This window comes from Lepidothrix coronata, unplaced genomic scaffold, assembly GCF_001604755.1.
Source record: "Lepidothrix coronata isolate B3197 unplaced genomic scaffold, Lepidothrix_coronata-1.0 Scaffold284, whole genome shotgun sequence".
In the NCBI taxonomy this organism is placed as follows: domain Eukaryota; kingdom Metazoa; phylum Chordata; class Aves; order Passeriformes; family Pipridae; genus Lepidothrix; species Lepidothrix coronata.
The window spans coordinates 156,761-172,653 of NW_016690464.1; the positions used below are offsets into that span (position 1 = coordinate 156,761).

The window sequence follows — 15,893 nt, forward strand, 5'->3', positions numbered from 1 at the left end:
TAACTTAGAAACAGGCAAGCCAATATTAATGAAAATAGGTATGGGACATTTCATCCTTCCTTAGATGCCAAAGGGTTCTCACAGCACAGACTCAGGGCAACCTTCCTGTTAAGGGGGAAGGTGTCCCTGCCCACGACAAGGGGGTTGGAATGAGATGATCTTTAAGGTCCTTTCCAATCCAAAGCATTCTGTGATTCCATGGTCGTCATCTCTCCCTCTGGACAGTGTGGAGGCAGTTTGGACAGGCTGGTCAGTGAATCCATGGCAAAGCCCGTGCACAGAAATGGGTCTGGACTTGGCTGCAGAGACTTTGGGCACCTGCCTTCCCAACAGGAGAGCAGAACTAACACATCCTACAGCGTGGTCTAACTCTGCACTCACCACTTGGCAAGACTCCTTGGAATGGTTTTTCCAAACCTCTCCTAAGAATTATGTAGATAAATATCACTAAGAATCATTGAATCATTAAGATAGCAAAAGCCCTCAGAGACCACTGAGTCCAACTGTTCCCCAGCACTGCCAAGCCCACCACTATCCCATGTCCCCAAGTGCCACATCCACACAGCTTTTAAATCCCTCCAGGGATTGGGGACTCCACCACTGCCCTGGGCAGCTTGTGCCAACGTCCCACCATTCTTATAGTGCAGAAATTTTCCTGATATCCAATCCAAACCTCTCCTGGCACAGCTCGGTGTCGTTTCCTCTCTTCCTGCCCCTTGTTCCCTGGGAGCAGAGCCCGACCCCCCCCCAGCTCCCCCCTCCTGTCAGGGAGTTGCAGAGCCAGAAGGTCCCCCCTGAGCCTCCTTTTCTCCAGGCTGAGCCCCCCCAGCTGATCCTCCCAGGACTTCATCCCCCCTAAAATATTCAACCCAAGTGTTTTGCGTTTGCAGGGCACCGGCAATTAACATAACTGGATCAGGATGCCCATGTTTCACCTCTACCAATGCACAGGAGTGGCAGAGACAATTCATCTGAGGAATCCAGAGGAATCCCACAGCTGAAGTCAGGATAAAGCACTGGGCACACATTGCATGGTTCTGTTCACAGATGTAAGGATCACTTTTGGACCATGGTCTAAGAAGAGCTTGTTCTCAAGCCTTCAAGTGGGTAAATAATTTTGTTTCCACTCTTCACTGCTGCCATTTTTACCTCCCTGGGAGGGTGAAGGTGTGAGCAAAGGCAGCAGCACTGGCCAGCTCAGTGTGAACTGCCCTGCAAGCCTCTCTGTGGAAATGTAATCATGAGTGATGCCCAAACTTGGGAGTTCACATTAATGCCAAGTCCTGGAGTCTGTGTTATCCACCCTATCCCATCAGACTCCTGACAAGTGTATAAAAACACTGGTCTGGGGGTCACTTACCACATCCATGTAGGCCAATCTAGCACAGGAATTGTTCAGAGACAGGGAAAACACACACCACACTTCACAGGTAAAAAACAGTCCCACTCCTCCTCTGGAACAAGCAAGACCAGATCCTTTCTCTCTTGATCACTAAAGAATTTGTGAACATGCAACACCTGAGGCTGACATGCTACACCAGAGCCATGGTCACATCCACATTTAATATCCCTTTTTTACAGGCTGCAAAAATCACAAAAAAGGAAGAGGAAAAACACTCACAGAAGTCAAGTAATTCTGATTTTATATTCAGGCTTTGCAAAATCAAGGATGTCCTATTTTTACTATTCATTCAAGGCAAAAGTCTACACAGGCATGTCAAAAGCAGGAATTGAAAAACAGTGAACACAACAGTCTTGAAAATACGTTTAATGTCTAATCTTATACAAAAGTGACAGCATTTTCAAAAAAATATCAAATCCTGTATTTATAGCTTCTCACTATCATACAGCAATATTTGTTTCATCTAAAGAAAATACAGCAGCAGGTGATAATCTATACTTTAAAGATGTGATTGCTTATATTCTGTATTGTAAACAAATGCAGTATGTCAACCTCAAAGCACAAGTCAAAACGAACTTCTCAGCAGTTGAACTCAAATGATGCATAGAAATGTACAAATTCCATTGCAAAAGCTTCAGGCCAGAAGTTGCTCACACTTGACATAACATGTGATAAAGTTACTACACGGTATATAGTGACACCTTGAGTTTTTACACAATAGATTAACAGGAAATACCCTTTTCACTGCTATGCAAAGAACTCTGCTCACAAAAACAAAGGGGTTATGAAACAGTTTTCATGACCTCAAGAAATACGAATATACATTGAAAAACATCCCATATATATTGAATTTTAGCCTAAATGTTCCAGTAATAAATCCTGCCTATTTCAGGAAGAACCTAGAAGTCTAGTTACTTTTACAAAAACCCCTTTCCAAAAAGCATTACTTGCTACTTTTGCTTTCCTACCTCTTCCCATTCCCTGCAGAGACATACGGCCAGTGCAATTCCAGCTGGAGTGCTGCTACTGCATGATCCATTCATTTGGAATAAACGTGTTTTCATTACATTGATTTATACTCTAAGGCTGCAGGTATCAAAAAAGCACTTCAGCAAATGCAGTCCATGTTTCTTGTGTTAGTTTTTAGTTAGTCTTGCCAAGATCTAAGCCAAGACTGCTTGGGGGGGGGCAACTGGGGTTTGTTTAAGGTTAGTGGAGACTCATACTTTTGGTTCCTATTCCTAAGGTTAAGTTGCTGGGGTTTAAGTTGAAATGTTTAGTATTTTTGTTCAGCTCCAGTATTGCCTTCCTAAAACAAAAAATGCACATTCCTTTGCTATCAGTTTTCATGACATTAGATTAAAACAGGCATAGCTCAGGCTGCTTCCTCCTGCACAAATACTGTAGGATTTTGCCATAAAGGCTACAACTACCAACAAGAGTCACCACCAGGTCACCCCACATGTTTTTAAGATGTCCATCACATGCATGCAGGAAGCCACGAAGGTACTGGAAGAGAATTAAACTCATTTTCACAGTTCCATGATACAAAGACTCCCTAATGAGCTACCATGTGAAGCGAAAATCTGTTCCTAATTCTACCCACAGAGGCTAAGTTAGGAGATCCCCCAGCTGGGGATGAAACAAACTGTCTGTGGCCCAAGCCCAGGCCATGAAGTACCACCAAGAGGGCCAGGACTCCTGGCTGACACGTGGCTGTGTCTTGGCAAACCCCTTGGATGTGCTTTGCACAGATATGGCAAGAACAGGAAAACTCATGGCAGTGCCCCTTTGGGGGTTGGTGGGGGCAGCTACACAGCAGTGCACAGGCTTCCTGACATTCAATCTCTCCCAAATTCCACTGACTCCGTGAGGTATGCACACACCCAGGTGAGAACAGGGGGCTGCTCCCAGGATAACAACCAGCAGAGCCCCAAGGAGACCCCCCCTCGTCCTCAACAAGGATCTCTGTAGCCGACGGAACCGTCGTGCCAAAAACTGCTGGGAAGGGGATGGTCAGGGTGGGTTTTTTTTTTTTTTTCACCTTTTAAGCTCGAGTTCAGTTTCCAGGGATCCGAAACAGTCTGCTGGGTTTGCACAGCCCAGCAGCCAAGTCAGAATTTGAAATGACTAGAACCCAGGTCAGAAACAGGGAAGTACCTACGAGGGGATCGGTTTCTCTTTACAACGGACCAAGCCAAACTTCCAACCACCACAGAATGAGAACTGGCAACGGGAACGTCCTCATTGGCATGCACAAAAACTCACATTTGCTGATTCAAAGTTAAAACTGCACATCCAGGTTATTCCACTTGCACAGAAAGGCCTGTTTGGGAACACCAACACCCCGGTGGCTGACAAGTCACACCGAGGGTCTCAAACGCGGCTCCTTCTCCTCCGTAGTCCCAGACTGAGGAATTGGTTTGAGTATGTACAAAATGCTGAGAAAACCTTGGAGTTCACATGCTCTGTCTCGTTACAGTTACTGTAGCACGTTCAGGAATTAGGTTTCTTGACTAAAATGTTGAAACACCTTATTTATTGACATTTTAGAATAACCTGAAAATAGACAAAATATGACTATCCATCCGTTCGGTCGCCAGCACGAGTCTGGCAACAAGACTTAAAGCATTAATGGAAATTTAAGAATTAACTTTTTTTTTAACTCCATGGGCCTGATTCTTTACAATCCTTAGATGGCAACTCCCGTTTTGTTTTTCCAAGGAATGCTTGCAAGGTAAGAACCACAGATGTTAGTTGATTTCTTCTCTTTGTAATTCACTTTATTGAACCAAACAATTACGCCAGCATATGAGCAAGGTAAATTGATGTAAACTGCTCCTTCATACCTCAGATGCACATACAAGAGGCAATACTCTTCATAGCCCCAAACATTACTGAAACAAAAACTGTAAAAATCTCTGTAAGTAGTGGATGAAGGTGGAAAACTACAGTATTTTGTTGCCCAGAACGTGTTCAACGGTAAGGCTGCAAGAGACAATAACTCATGGTCAGTACAGGCTTTTCACACAGCAGTTCATTCACAGTTATAAAAATTCTTAATTAAGAAGAAATTCATGCTCATAAATGTTACCCCCTCCCTACGTGCCTTAGAAGCAACCTCTCTAGGTAAAAGAGACTGGAACACTTTTTATTTTTGAAATTATTACAAGGTTTCCCCTCTTCCTCCCTTTTTTGGCTTTTGGAGGCTTTCCAAGTAGTGGAAGACCACTATAATGAGAGACATGCCCCAAAACTTGACACAATATCACTGTTCTAGTATATATAATATTTAAGAAGTTGGCTGTTATCCCACTGACTACAGGAATAACACAGGTGTGCTCAAACTCCTTACCTGCACTAACAGATTTGTGCTACTGAATTATAAAAACGAGTATTAATTCAGAGTAATTCAAGACCAAAACTAAATACTCACATGGGGACCACCAGGCATTGACGGAGCACCAGCAGGACCAGATGGCACTTGAAAAGGATTAGGGGGCGTAGGATATAGTCCTGGAGCTGGATATGATCCTGTGGGTGGAGGAAATGGCCCTGGCGGTGAAGGTCCCCACGTTCCAGGCGGGACCGTGCCCCACGGCACCGTCGGCGCGGCCCCTGGAGTCTGGGTAGGAGCGGAATATGGCCCAGGGGGTGGATATGGCATGCTGGGAGCAGGATACTGCCCTCCCATTGTTGGTCCCCATGCTCCAGAGGGCATGGATCCCCATGGCCCAACAGGAGCAGGAGGCGCAGCTGGCTCCGTTGGACCTCCGTAAGGTCTTGGAAGCTCTGGAAAGGGCATATTTGGTGGCGGATACTGCCCTGGCGGGACAGGACCTGGCACAGTTGGGGGTGGATATGGACCACCAGGAGGAGGGCAGGAGGGTCCGGTAGGAGGAGGAGGAAATGGAGCAGGCGGTCCCGGGGGCATTGAAGGATACATTCCCGTGGGAGGAGGTCCGAAGGGCACGCTGGAAGCGGATGTGTTTGGTGGCAGTCCCGTCGGTGTCATAGGGGGGGCGCTGGGGTTATTCCAAGGGTTGGAAGCCGGCCAGCCCTGCGGAGGCTGCCCCGGCTGCTGGCCAGGCTTGGAGCTGCTCACTTTGGAGGTTTTAGCAGGCGACTGGTCTGGTAAAGCATCTGCCAACTGGAAGACAAAGCGCCGGTGAGAGCGGGAACGTGCCGACCGGAATTCCCAGCTGCAGACATCCCGCCCGCCGCGTGCCCACGCTCCAGCTGCCAAAACGGGAGGAGAAGAGCTCTCTGTGGCTGCACAGACATGGTTACATTCATCCTTGTGCAGGTAGCACAGGGCACAGGGCATTCTGACATGCCACAGTTAGAAATCCAAGGATAAAAGGCCACCTACCACACGGAACAAAAAGCAGTTGCAGCACAAACCTGGGAACATTTTCCTATGTTTCCATTACAGCTACTCTGATGCCTTTAAAGCACAGCTCCTTTGTTAATGTCACAGAAGAGAACCCACGAGGCACCCAGCAGCTTCCAGTGTTTAGTCCAGGGATTGCTACATTTACCCAGAAGGAAAACACCGCGACTGCAGTACAGAGGAAATCACCTCTCAGCCGTCAGCTCCCCTTCTCCTCCAAAAACTATGTCAGCTTTTAGAAAGAAGGAACACAACTGGCTGATCTTCAGGAAAGAAAAACTGTTACTTACCGAAAAATCATCAGTTCCAGACATTGTGCTGAAAAGTAAGGTAAGATAAAGTGAAATTTGTTGAAAATAATAGAGGTATTTTTAAGCAAGAGTTCATGAGACGCCTACGCTGGTCTCGCTGGAAGCACAGGAAGTGCTGAACTGGCAGCACCTCTTGGTGCCTTGGTTTCAGTGACTCTGGCCCACACCAGATCCAAGCTTAGCAGTGTCCTGTGCCCAGGGGACGCTTTGGGGATCCCTGGGTACAAGGTAACGGAAATAAAATTTACAGGGATGCCTTGGAAGTATTCCAGGTGTTTTCTAAACTGGGATTCGGAAAAGGTATGGCAGGATTCTTGCAGGTGGAGTCAACGCATCTAAACCAAAACATGATTAAATCACAGAATCATGGAATGGTTTAGGTTGGAAAAGACCTTAAAGATCATTTAGTTCCAACCCCCCTGCCAAGGTCAGGGACACCTTCCACTAGACCAGGTTGCTCCAAGCTCCAAGTCCAACCTGGCCTTGAACACTTCCAGGGATGGGGCAGCCACAGCTTCTCTGGGCAACCTGTGCCAGGGCCTCACCACCCTCACAGCCAGGAATTCCTTCCCAATATTCCATCCAATCCTGCCCTCTGGCAGTGGGAAGCCATTCCCCCTTGTCCTGTCCCTCCAGGCCCTTGTCCAAAGTCCTTCTCCAGCTCTCCTGGAGCTCCTTTAGGCACTGGAAGGGGCTCTCAGGTCTCCCTGGAGCCTTCCCTTCTCCAAGTGAACACCCCCAGCTCTCCCAGCCTGGCTCCAGAGCAGAGGGGCTCCAGCCCTTGGAACATCTCCATGATGTCCTCTGGACTCACACCAGCAGCTCCACATCCTTATGCTGGGGAGCCCCAGAGCTGGAATCCCCACACAGATCTTATTGTCAGAAATGAAAGAACTATAGTTTGCTGATGCTTTATCCTCCAAGTGTTCCACAAAACACCACAGGCAGTGGATGCTCTTATTTACCTTCCCTGGCTCCAGCAGCTGACCACAGACCTGGCAAAGGTGTCATTAGTGTGTAACCGACTTCCAACCCCTCCACACTTCCAAGCAGCACCGAAAACAGGAACCACTGAGCCATGTTCTACCTTTTCATGAAGGCAACTACTGCACTTGGGGCTTTCCAGAGCTTCACCACAGTGATCCCTGACTGGCTCTGTCAATCCTGACGAGTCACACAAAAGGGCAAAGTTCTGTTTGGTTTGACTGACAACAAACACTGACTAGAGGTGAGGAACTGTTAAAAAGGTGACCAAGAGCAGGAGAAATGGGTGGACACGCCAGAAGGTTTTAGGGGAGAGTGTAGGAGACAGAGAGGAGCACAAGAGGAGGAAAAATGCAAAAATATAAGTCAGGAGTACAAGTACTACCACTAGGTTGACCCCTGTTCTCCCTTGTTGATGGTGAAGACCTCACTCCTAACACTGAGAGGAGTCTCGGGGATGGAGGCTGGGGCAGACAGCCCAGATCAAATAGGTTTATAAGCTCCATTAGGTTAATGAATATGCACATTACTTGCATTATGTGATTTATACAGTCTCCTCTGAAACTGCACTGTAAGTTTATTCCTACCTACACAACTTCCTAATATTAGGACAGTTCTGGCCATTTAGCTCAGCATCCCATTTCATCTTAACAATGACCCCTAGGGAGGAACAAGAGCAGGGATGGCAATCACCCCAACACTTCCATGATTCCAAACTCAGACACTTCCTAAGTTACAGGCAATTTCTATGGAGTAACAACCCTCGAATAACTCATTTTTCACAAACGTGTCCAATCACCCCACTTGGATATGGAGATGTCCCATATCCCTGCCCCAGTGTTGTTCCTAAAACACCCACTGGCAAGGAACTCCACGGGCTACTATTTGTTGCACAAAAAGGCACCTTCTTTTTTTGCTCTAAACCTGAATTTTACTGGTTTCAGTTGTTGCTCCTCCAGTCTTGCAGGTGAGGAAATCAGCAAGTCTGCCTGTATCCACCTTCCCATGCAGATCATTATCCTACAGATTTTTACCACCTTCTTTCAGCTGTCTCTTCTCCAGGCTGAGCTCCAGCTCATTCCACTGACCCCTGTGCAGCAGCTATTCCATGCCTTTCATTATTCTCCCTGCCTCTCTTTGAGGCTTTTCCAAGTCTTTTGTATCTCTTGGGATGAATGACAAGGAAAAAACCACAGAGAACTGAAGATGTGGGATAACCACTGATTTATACAGTTTCATAGTTATGCCCTGGTTTGTCTTCTATTTCCTTCCTAATACTTCTTAATGTTCCATCTGCTTTTTGATCCCCGTGGAACTGACACTTCTGTGGCAGTATTTCATTCCCCAGTGTTAAGGGTCAGCCCATCATTTTATATATGAAATTATATGCACCACTCTACATTTATCTACTCTGAATTACATCAGATCTATCACCATTGAATTATATCTGCCAATTTATTACCTAATCCTTACTTTCCTGAATGGCTTCCTATCAACAAGACACTGCTCATCCCATTTCCCAAGTTATTTATGACCACAAGGAGCAACCCAGACCTCTGTGGAAACACAGTGAACTTTTCAAGTTATACCTAATAATTTAAATAAACCTTTCAAGAAACACACCTAATAATTTAAATAAACCTTTCGAGAAATACCCATTCATTTAAATAAACCTTTTAGGAAATACCCACTAATTTAAATAAGCCTTTTAGGAAATACCCATTAATTTAAACAAGCCTTTTAAGAAATACATATCTACAAAGTTAACACCTGGGTGGAATTCAGTGCCTAACTGCATCAATCTGAAGGTTTGTTAAAACTCCAGCATTAATTTATAACAGCAGCAGCTCCTTCAAGTAAGGAATCTTAGATCAGGGACACTGTTCAGATCAATGACTACTTGTTTAAAATTGAGGAACCAACTGAACTACATCAGGAAAGTGGTTTCTGCTCCCATTATTAACAGCTCAGATGTTCCAGAGACATCGACCAGAAAAGAAACCCTCAATTTCTCCTCAATAAATAGCTCTTAAGTTAAGAGTTCATTAGCTTTTGCAATGATCCACACTCAAAAATAATAAGTTGACATGTGCTTTTTAGTGGCACTGGAGTTCAATTTACCTCTATGGGCATAGAAGTTATTTAATAAACCCCACAAAATATAAGAAATCACTCATTAATATAGATACAAGTAAAAAAAAAACAAACCTTTTAAATATGTGCACACGTAAATGTAGTAGTGATAATAATAATAATCAAAAATCATGATATCAAAAAGCAACACCAAAACAGGCCAAGAGAATCCTCCTTTCTTTAGGGAGATGGAGAGATGGGATAAAACCAACTGAAAAGCAGATCTACAAGAGATCAAAAAAAAACCCTGAGAAGAAGTTGGAACATTTGCTGCAAAGGGTAGAAGGAAAAGAGGTGATAAACCTAAAGGAGAACTCAGAAGAAAATCCTGTGATCTGTCACAGAAGTGACAGAGAGGAGGAAATTCAAGCCAAGCAGTGGCTGAACACAGTTGAAACAGGCCTGATGTGCTGGTTTAAAGATAAACCAGCAGGGGAAATGAACTCAGCTCAAAAGAGAGATTATAAGTCAGAATAACAATTTAATAAAATAATACAGTAAGTACGATTATACAGACAAACAATTGGTTTTAACCCACAAAACCCAAATGTATAACCCAACACCCTGGGGCATGAACAGAGTGGTGTTTTTTGGGTCCCCTGAGTCCAAAGTAAAAGGAGAGGGGAAAACCTGTTGGTGAGAGTGCTGGTGCAGTCTGGTCAAGAATGGTGATTGCACTCCAGTCGAGAGTGGTGGTCTCAGTCTGGCTGAGAGTGGTGGTCTGCAGTCTTCCTCTGGATCCCACGAGTGGTTAAAGAAGTTCCAAGACTCCAAGATTACATATTCTCCAGTTCAGGCAGGAATGCCCAGCACTCCCCTCAGGGTGGGGAGCTCCACAAAGGGTGTGAGGACAAGAGCATCCTCCTATCTCACAGGCCTCTTCATGGCTAGGCTTCGTGAACGAAGATTTGGGAAGGCTCTATCCACATTTGCTACGGGCACGCCGGTGGCTTATGAGGCCAACACGTGACAGACAAATCCGATTGCAAAAGGCACAGCAGAAGGACTCCTTAGATGGTGTATTCTGCAATACACGGTTCTTTCTGCGTTGCCTTTTCTCCTCGAGAGTGATCTTACGTGTGTTCTCGAAGGAGACAACTGCGTTATAGATGGTGTGTCTCCAGGCCTCCTGATTGGAGGCCAGAGTAGACCAGTTGTGGTGATCAATATGGCCAAGGCTGAGATGTTGTTTCAGGGAGTCCTTGTATCTTTTCTTCGGGGCTCCTCTCATGCGGCAGCCGTGGCAAGTTCACCATAGAGCAGGATCTTAGGGAGGCGGTGGTCCTTCATCCTGGAGACGTGCCCTGCCCATCGCAGCTGCGTTCTCAGTAACATGGCCTCAATACTTGTGACAGCTGCTTGCTCTAGAACAGATGTATTGGTCACGTAATCTGACCAGTGGATGTTTAGGATTGTACGGAGGCAGCGTTGATGGAAGCGTTCCAGGAGTCACAGGTGGTGGTGGTAGACGACCCATGTTTCGGAACCATAAAAGAGAGTGGACAACACTATGGCTTTGTAAACACTGATCTTGGTGCTTTTCTTCAAGTGTTTATTACACCAAACTCTTTTGTGGAGTTTTCCAAAAGCACTGTATGCCTTTGCCAACCTGTTGTCTATCTCTCCGTCGATCTTACCGTCTGAGGAGATGAGGCTACCAAGGTAATTAAACTGTTGGACTGATTTGAGCTCTGATTGGCCAATGGTGATGTGGGGATGATGGGGGACTTCCTGAGGTGCAGGTTGATGGAGGACCTCTGTCTTCTTTAAGCTGACTTCCAGCCCAAAGAGCTCCTGGACAAGATGGTTTAAGGCCTTGGTGTGGGCCTTCAGACGCCTTAGATTGAATAGGCTTCCATCAGTACGGTATCGAATGTAGATACCGTCCTAGTTTATAGCCTGAGGAGTCAGGCTCCATGGGCAGAGGGTGTAAATGGTTCATTGACAACAGTTTCTGGGCAATGGCATGGAAGGCTATAGAACACACAGTTTTGGGTTACACCCATCCGGTGATGAACTGGTCCCAGATGTTCTAACTAGGACACCTGATCACCAAATATCAGCTAATATCCCCAATAATATTTGTTAGCAGACAATTCCCAAATATTTCCATGCCACGAAAATGAAGGGAACAATTCTGCTGCACGATTTATGAGGGGGGGGAAAAAGTTACTTAAGCATATCTTATAATGAGATTTAGTGGCTTTTTTACTTTGGCAAGCAGACAAGAGCAACATTTGTTGGCAACATTTGGGATAACTGAGCCCATGCCAAGCATGTCAAGGATCCTCTTGCAGACAGGATGGCCTATTTCAGGGATGTTTTTTAAACAGACATTTAATCTGGGTACTGCCACCTTCATTTCAAAGGAAAGAAACTGAAATTAGCCCTTAGACACGTTCAGACAACAGATGAACTCATCTGTACTTAAATCTGGAATCTATATTCCATTCAGGTTGCTCGACACCAAAAGAATTTCAGTCGAAACCTTACAGAAATAATGATTATATTCATAAAAATATTGCCCAAGGCACTCACGTGCTCACAGATTACTCTGTCAGACAGCAGACCTCTGAGTAACTAAATTTGGAAGTCCCCCCTGGTCACAGGTGGGCTCAGGATTTCAGGAAAAACCCCACTGAGTGGTGCCTTGATGGGATTTTTAGAGTCAGTGAATTAACAAATGGACTCTCATTTCCTCTCTAAGCTTTCCTAGTGCACTGAGATGAGCAGAGAAAAGCCCATTTGTGTAACAGACTTTAAACTCTACCCCAAATTATCCTTTCCTGGAGTTAGGATGAAGGAAGAGCAAGTAGAAGAAGGAGGGTTCAGCTAGCAGGGAGCAGAGAGACAGCAGAGCTGGCAGCACTCAAACCCAAGTCCTGCTGCATCCACTGTGCTGTTAAGATAAGATTTCCTTTCTTTTCCCAAGGCCAACACCCCTGGAAACATCCCTGGCTTTCCAGAAGCCCAGAGCCTGCCAGCTCCAGGTCCAGCTGGTCAAGGCACCACTTCCCAGCCACCTCTGAGGACACACATGGCCAGAAGCACCAAATAGAAGAGAAGGATGGAGAGAGATCATCCATGTCTGCAAAAAAGGCCTCCAGGAGCTCAGTCCCTCTCATCCTTTATCCTGGAGAGCCATGAGAGGGATGAAGGACTTCACTGCACCTGCCCAGAAACCACACACAGCAAAATCTTCAGGCCACAGGCCAAGGCCTCTTGGACACCCAGGAGCTGCTCCCGAAAATTAACAGCAGGGAGGTGAGAGGAGCGAGGCTGCTGGGCTCTGTGCCACAGGTTGGGAAGAGAAAGGCTGGGAAGCACAACTCCAACATGGCACTGGCAGGAGAGTTCGACCAACAGCACTCACAACCAACTGGTGACCTGCTGAGAGGTCTGAAATCCCTGTTTCTGGAAGTATGGTGCCGTGTGTGCTGTGCTAAATCCGTCCTACAAACAGCTTCCACAACAAACCAGCTCCACAGTGTTTTGGAAGCTCCAAACCCTCTCTGATCTCATCCATCCCACCAAAACTGGTAGATCTAGTAGCATTTTTTTCCCATGCTCTCGCCTTTCCTGGCTTTTATCCACCACCAGTCCTTAGGGATTCTCATCAGAAAGAGCTGTCCAAAGCACTTTTTCTTCCTTACCCAAAACTAAGCATCAACTGCTTTCCCATTTCTTTGAGTTGTGTGACATTTTTCCAACACTTGATGTGCCAGATTTAGTTCCTGTCTCCAAGATCATCTTTCAAACCCAGGAAAAAAAAAGGCTTTCTGGATGCAACAGGCTGTGCTGCATTTCCACTGGGTGGCACAGCTCCCTCAGCAGAGAGGTTCCTTTGTCACTCCAAACATGACTAATTCCTACCAGCATAACCTCATCCACAACAGGATTCCTGCCCACATAAGTGTAACTACCCAACATAGCACTCGGAGAAAATGGAAGAGACACCAAATCTTTGACAGCTTCAAAATGTTTTCTAAAATATGCAAATTTCTGCAGCTTCAGGCATTAAATATCAACACTTTAGAGCTGGCCTTTATGGTATCATGGAATGGTTTGGGTTGGAAGGGATCTTAGAGATCACCCAGTCCAATCTCCTGCCATGGACTAGACCAAGTTGCTCCAAGCCCCGTCCAACCTGGCTGGAACACTCCCAGGGATCCAGGGGCAGCCACAGCTTCTCTGGGAAACCTGTGCCAGGGCCTCAGCACCCTCACAGCCAGGAATTCCTTCCCAATATCCCATCTCACCCTGCCCTCTGGCAGTGGGAAGCCATTCCCCCTTGTCCTGTCCCTCCAGGCCCTTGTCCAAAGTCCCTCTCCAGCTCCTTTTATCTCTTTTCAGGTACCAGAAGGCCACCATTAGCCTGAAGCCTCCTCTTTTCCAGGCTGAACAATCCCAGTTCTCTCAGCCTTTCCTAATGGGAGAGGTGCTCTATCCCTCTGATCATCTTGGTGGCCTCCTCTGGCCCTTTCCCCAACTTTAATGCCTCCTCACATGCCACAAATCCTTTAGTCTGCCCTGGGTGTTTATCCAGTGGGAGAACAAAGGCAACTGGCAAACTAAACCAACAGCTACATCACCAGTAGCTCCGTGAGGTTTGGTGATATTCCTGCCCCTTCCCTTGTCTGTTTTGACTGACAAAAAGAGACAAAAGGCAGACCTTTAGTTTTCACACTTCCAGGCTGGATTTCAGTAGGAGCAACAACCAAATCATGGCATTTGCTATAAATCATCAACCACCAGAAAAAAAATAAAGTCTTCCAAACAGAGGTCCTGGCAGTTTCCAAGAGCTGTAAGACATAAAGCCATAAGGATCTGTGATCTGTTCCAGCCTTCCAGCCACAACAGGCCCCTCAAGTCACAGCCCTGATCACTTCCCTGGTCCCCACAGCACAGCCAGCTGGTCCCACACCCTGCAGACAGGGATCCCTGTGGAGGTGCCTTGTTTGTGTGCCAGCTGGGATACATCAGGGCAGAACAGAAAGTCTCCACTGCCAAAGGTTCCTCCTGTCCACACCACCCAGCCCTGTGGCTCCTGCACAAGGTGCATTAGTCCAGCAGCTTGGAATAACTAAAAAACTGATCTTTCAGAGTTGCCTCTGAATTTTGTTGAGAGCTACAGAGCTCATTCTCGTCCCAGAATCCCAGACTGGTTTGGGCCTGGTTTGGGCCGGCAAGGAACCTTAAAGATCATCCAGTTCCACCCCCTGCTGTGGGCAAGGACACCTTCCACTAGCCCAGGTTGCTCCAAGCCCTGTCCAACCTGGCCTTGGACACTTCCAGGAATGGGACAGCCACAGCTTCTCTGGACAACCTGTGCCAGGGCCTCCCCACCCTCACAGCCAAGAATTCCTTCCCAATACCCAATCTAAACCGATTCTCTTCCAGTTTTAGTTAGTAAAAACACCAAAACCATGTGTCACATCCCAGTTGAAGCCTCACCTCTGACACACAAACCCCACAGAAACCTTTCTGCTCCTCAGCAAAGAGTCCTTCACAGGAAACCTCCCTTTTCCAGGATCCAATCTCACAACTGGCACCTTTCACATCTCTCTCTGGCATGGCTAAAATGCACTTGGACGAACTCAAGCTCCAAGAAGAACATCCCAAATGCTTTCCAGGACCGCCTGACATTCCCCACGGGTTTTTCCTTCAGCCATGATCTCCCGGGCGTCGGGAAGGGCAGTTTCAGGGCGTGTCGGTTTTGCTTCAAAAAAAGACAAAGCGGCCTCCTTTGTTCCGACATCCCCTGACAATGAGGCTGAGCAGACCCGGATCAGCACGGAATTCACCCGGGAACAAGTTCTCCCCTGGAAATTAAACCTGCCAGGCCGGCAGCTCTCAGGAGGCACCGATACCACACAGTGCTGGCCCGCCCTGGAGCCTTAAGCATACGTGAAAATTTGATAAAATCAACCAACTACGAAACCCTGACTTTCCTGAGCCCTCCCTTAGGGAGGAACCTCTCAGTTAAAACCACTTGTACGCAGTTTACGCTTATTTATAAATTACGACCAGGCAGCACAAATAAAAGCTGACGAAATATCCCACCCAGCTAAGCCAGCGCCGTCACCAGCGCCACAACCAACCCCCCGGTGCTCCGCAGGGCCCGGCACCGCCCGCCCCCCGCATCCCGGGCGGCACCTCCAGGGGGGAGGGTGCGAGGCGGGGCCGCCCCCCTCCGCCCCTCCGCGCTGCCTCCCGGGGGTACGGGGCCCGTGTGCGCGGCGGGGCGGTCCCGCGGTACCTGTTTTGGGGGAGCCGGCCCAGGCCCGGAGCGACGCGGCGGCCGCAGCTCCACCGCCACCGCGACGGCGCCGGAACCGGAACTGCGTCACGGGGGACACGCCCACACCGGGGGGCACCGGCGGCGCGCTTTCGGGCACGCCCCCTCCGCACCGAAGGCCCCGCCCACCCACAGCGTGGCCACGCCCACGTCTCATTCCGGCCGTTCCTCCCTCCGTTGTTGGCCACGCCCACCGCCCGCCGACCACGCCCCACCCCTCATAAGCCGCGCCTACACCTGGGCACGCCCCCTTTCCGTAACATCTATTCCCCAGGCCACGCCCATCGCTTTTGACCACGCCCCCGCAGCAGCTCTGTGTCTGACCACGCCCCCCCCCTCATAAGCCGCGCCTACACCTGGGCACGCCCCCTT

At 47.7% G+C, this 15,893-nt stretch overlaps 1 protein-coding gene across 2 annotated transcripts; it reads right to left on the reverse strand.

Moving 5' to 3' along the window:
- Positions 1 to 1,631: 1,631 nt before the first annotated feature.
- MAPK1IP1L (mitogen-activated protein kinase 1 interacting protein 1 like) lies at positions 1,632 to 15,583 on the reverse strand. 2 transcript variants are annotated; one of them, XM_017836808.1, is made up of 4 exons: positions 15,483 to 15,583; positions 6,086 to 6,113; positions 4,839 to 5,552; positions 1,632 to 4,390 (listed from the first exon to the last, which is right to left on the reverse strand). In XM_017836808.1, the coding sequence occupies exons 2-4, from the start codon at positions 6,107 to 6,109 to the stop codon at positions 4,379 to 4,381; spliced, it is 750 nt and encodes a 249-aa protein (XP_017692297.1). In that variant the 5' UTR covers positions 6,110 to 6,113; positions 15,483 to 15,583; the 3' UTR covers positions 1,632 to 4,378. The 2 variants fall into 2 exon arrangements, with proteins under 2 accessions (XP_017692297.1, XP_017692298.1); XM_017836809.1 differs by lacking the exon at positions 15,483 to 15,583 and adding an exon at positions 7,072 to 9,658.
- Between the last annotated feature and the right edge of the window lie 310 nt (positions 15,584 to 15,893).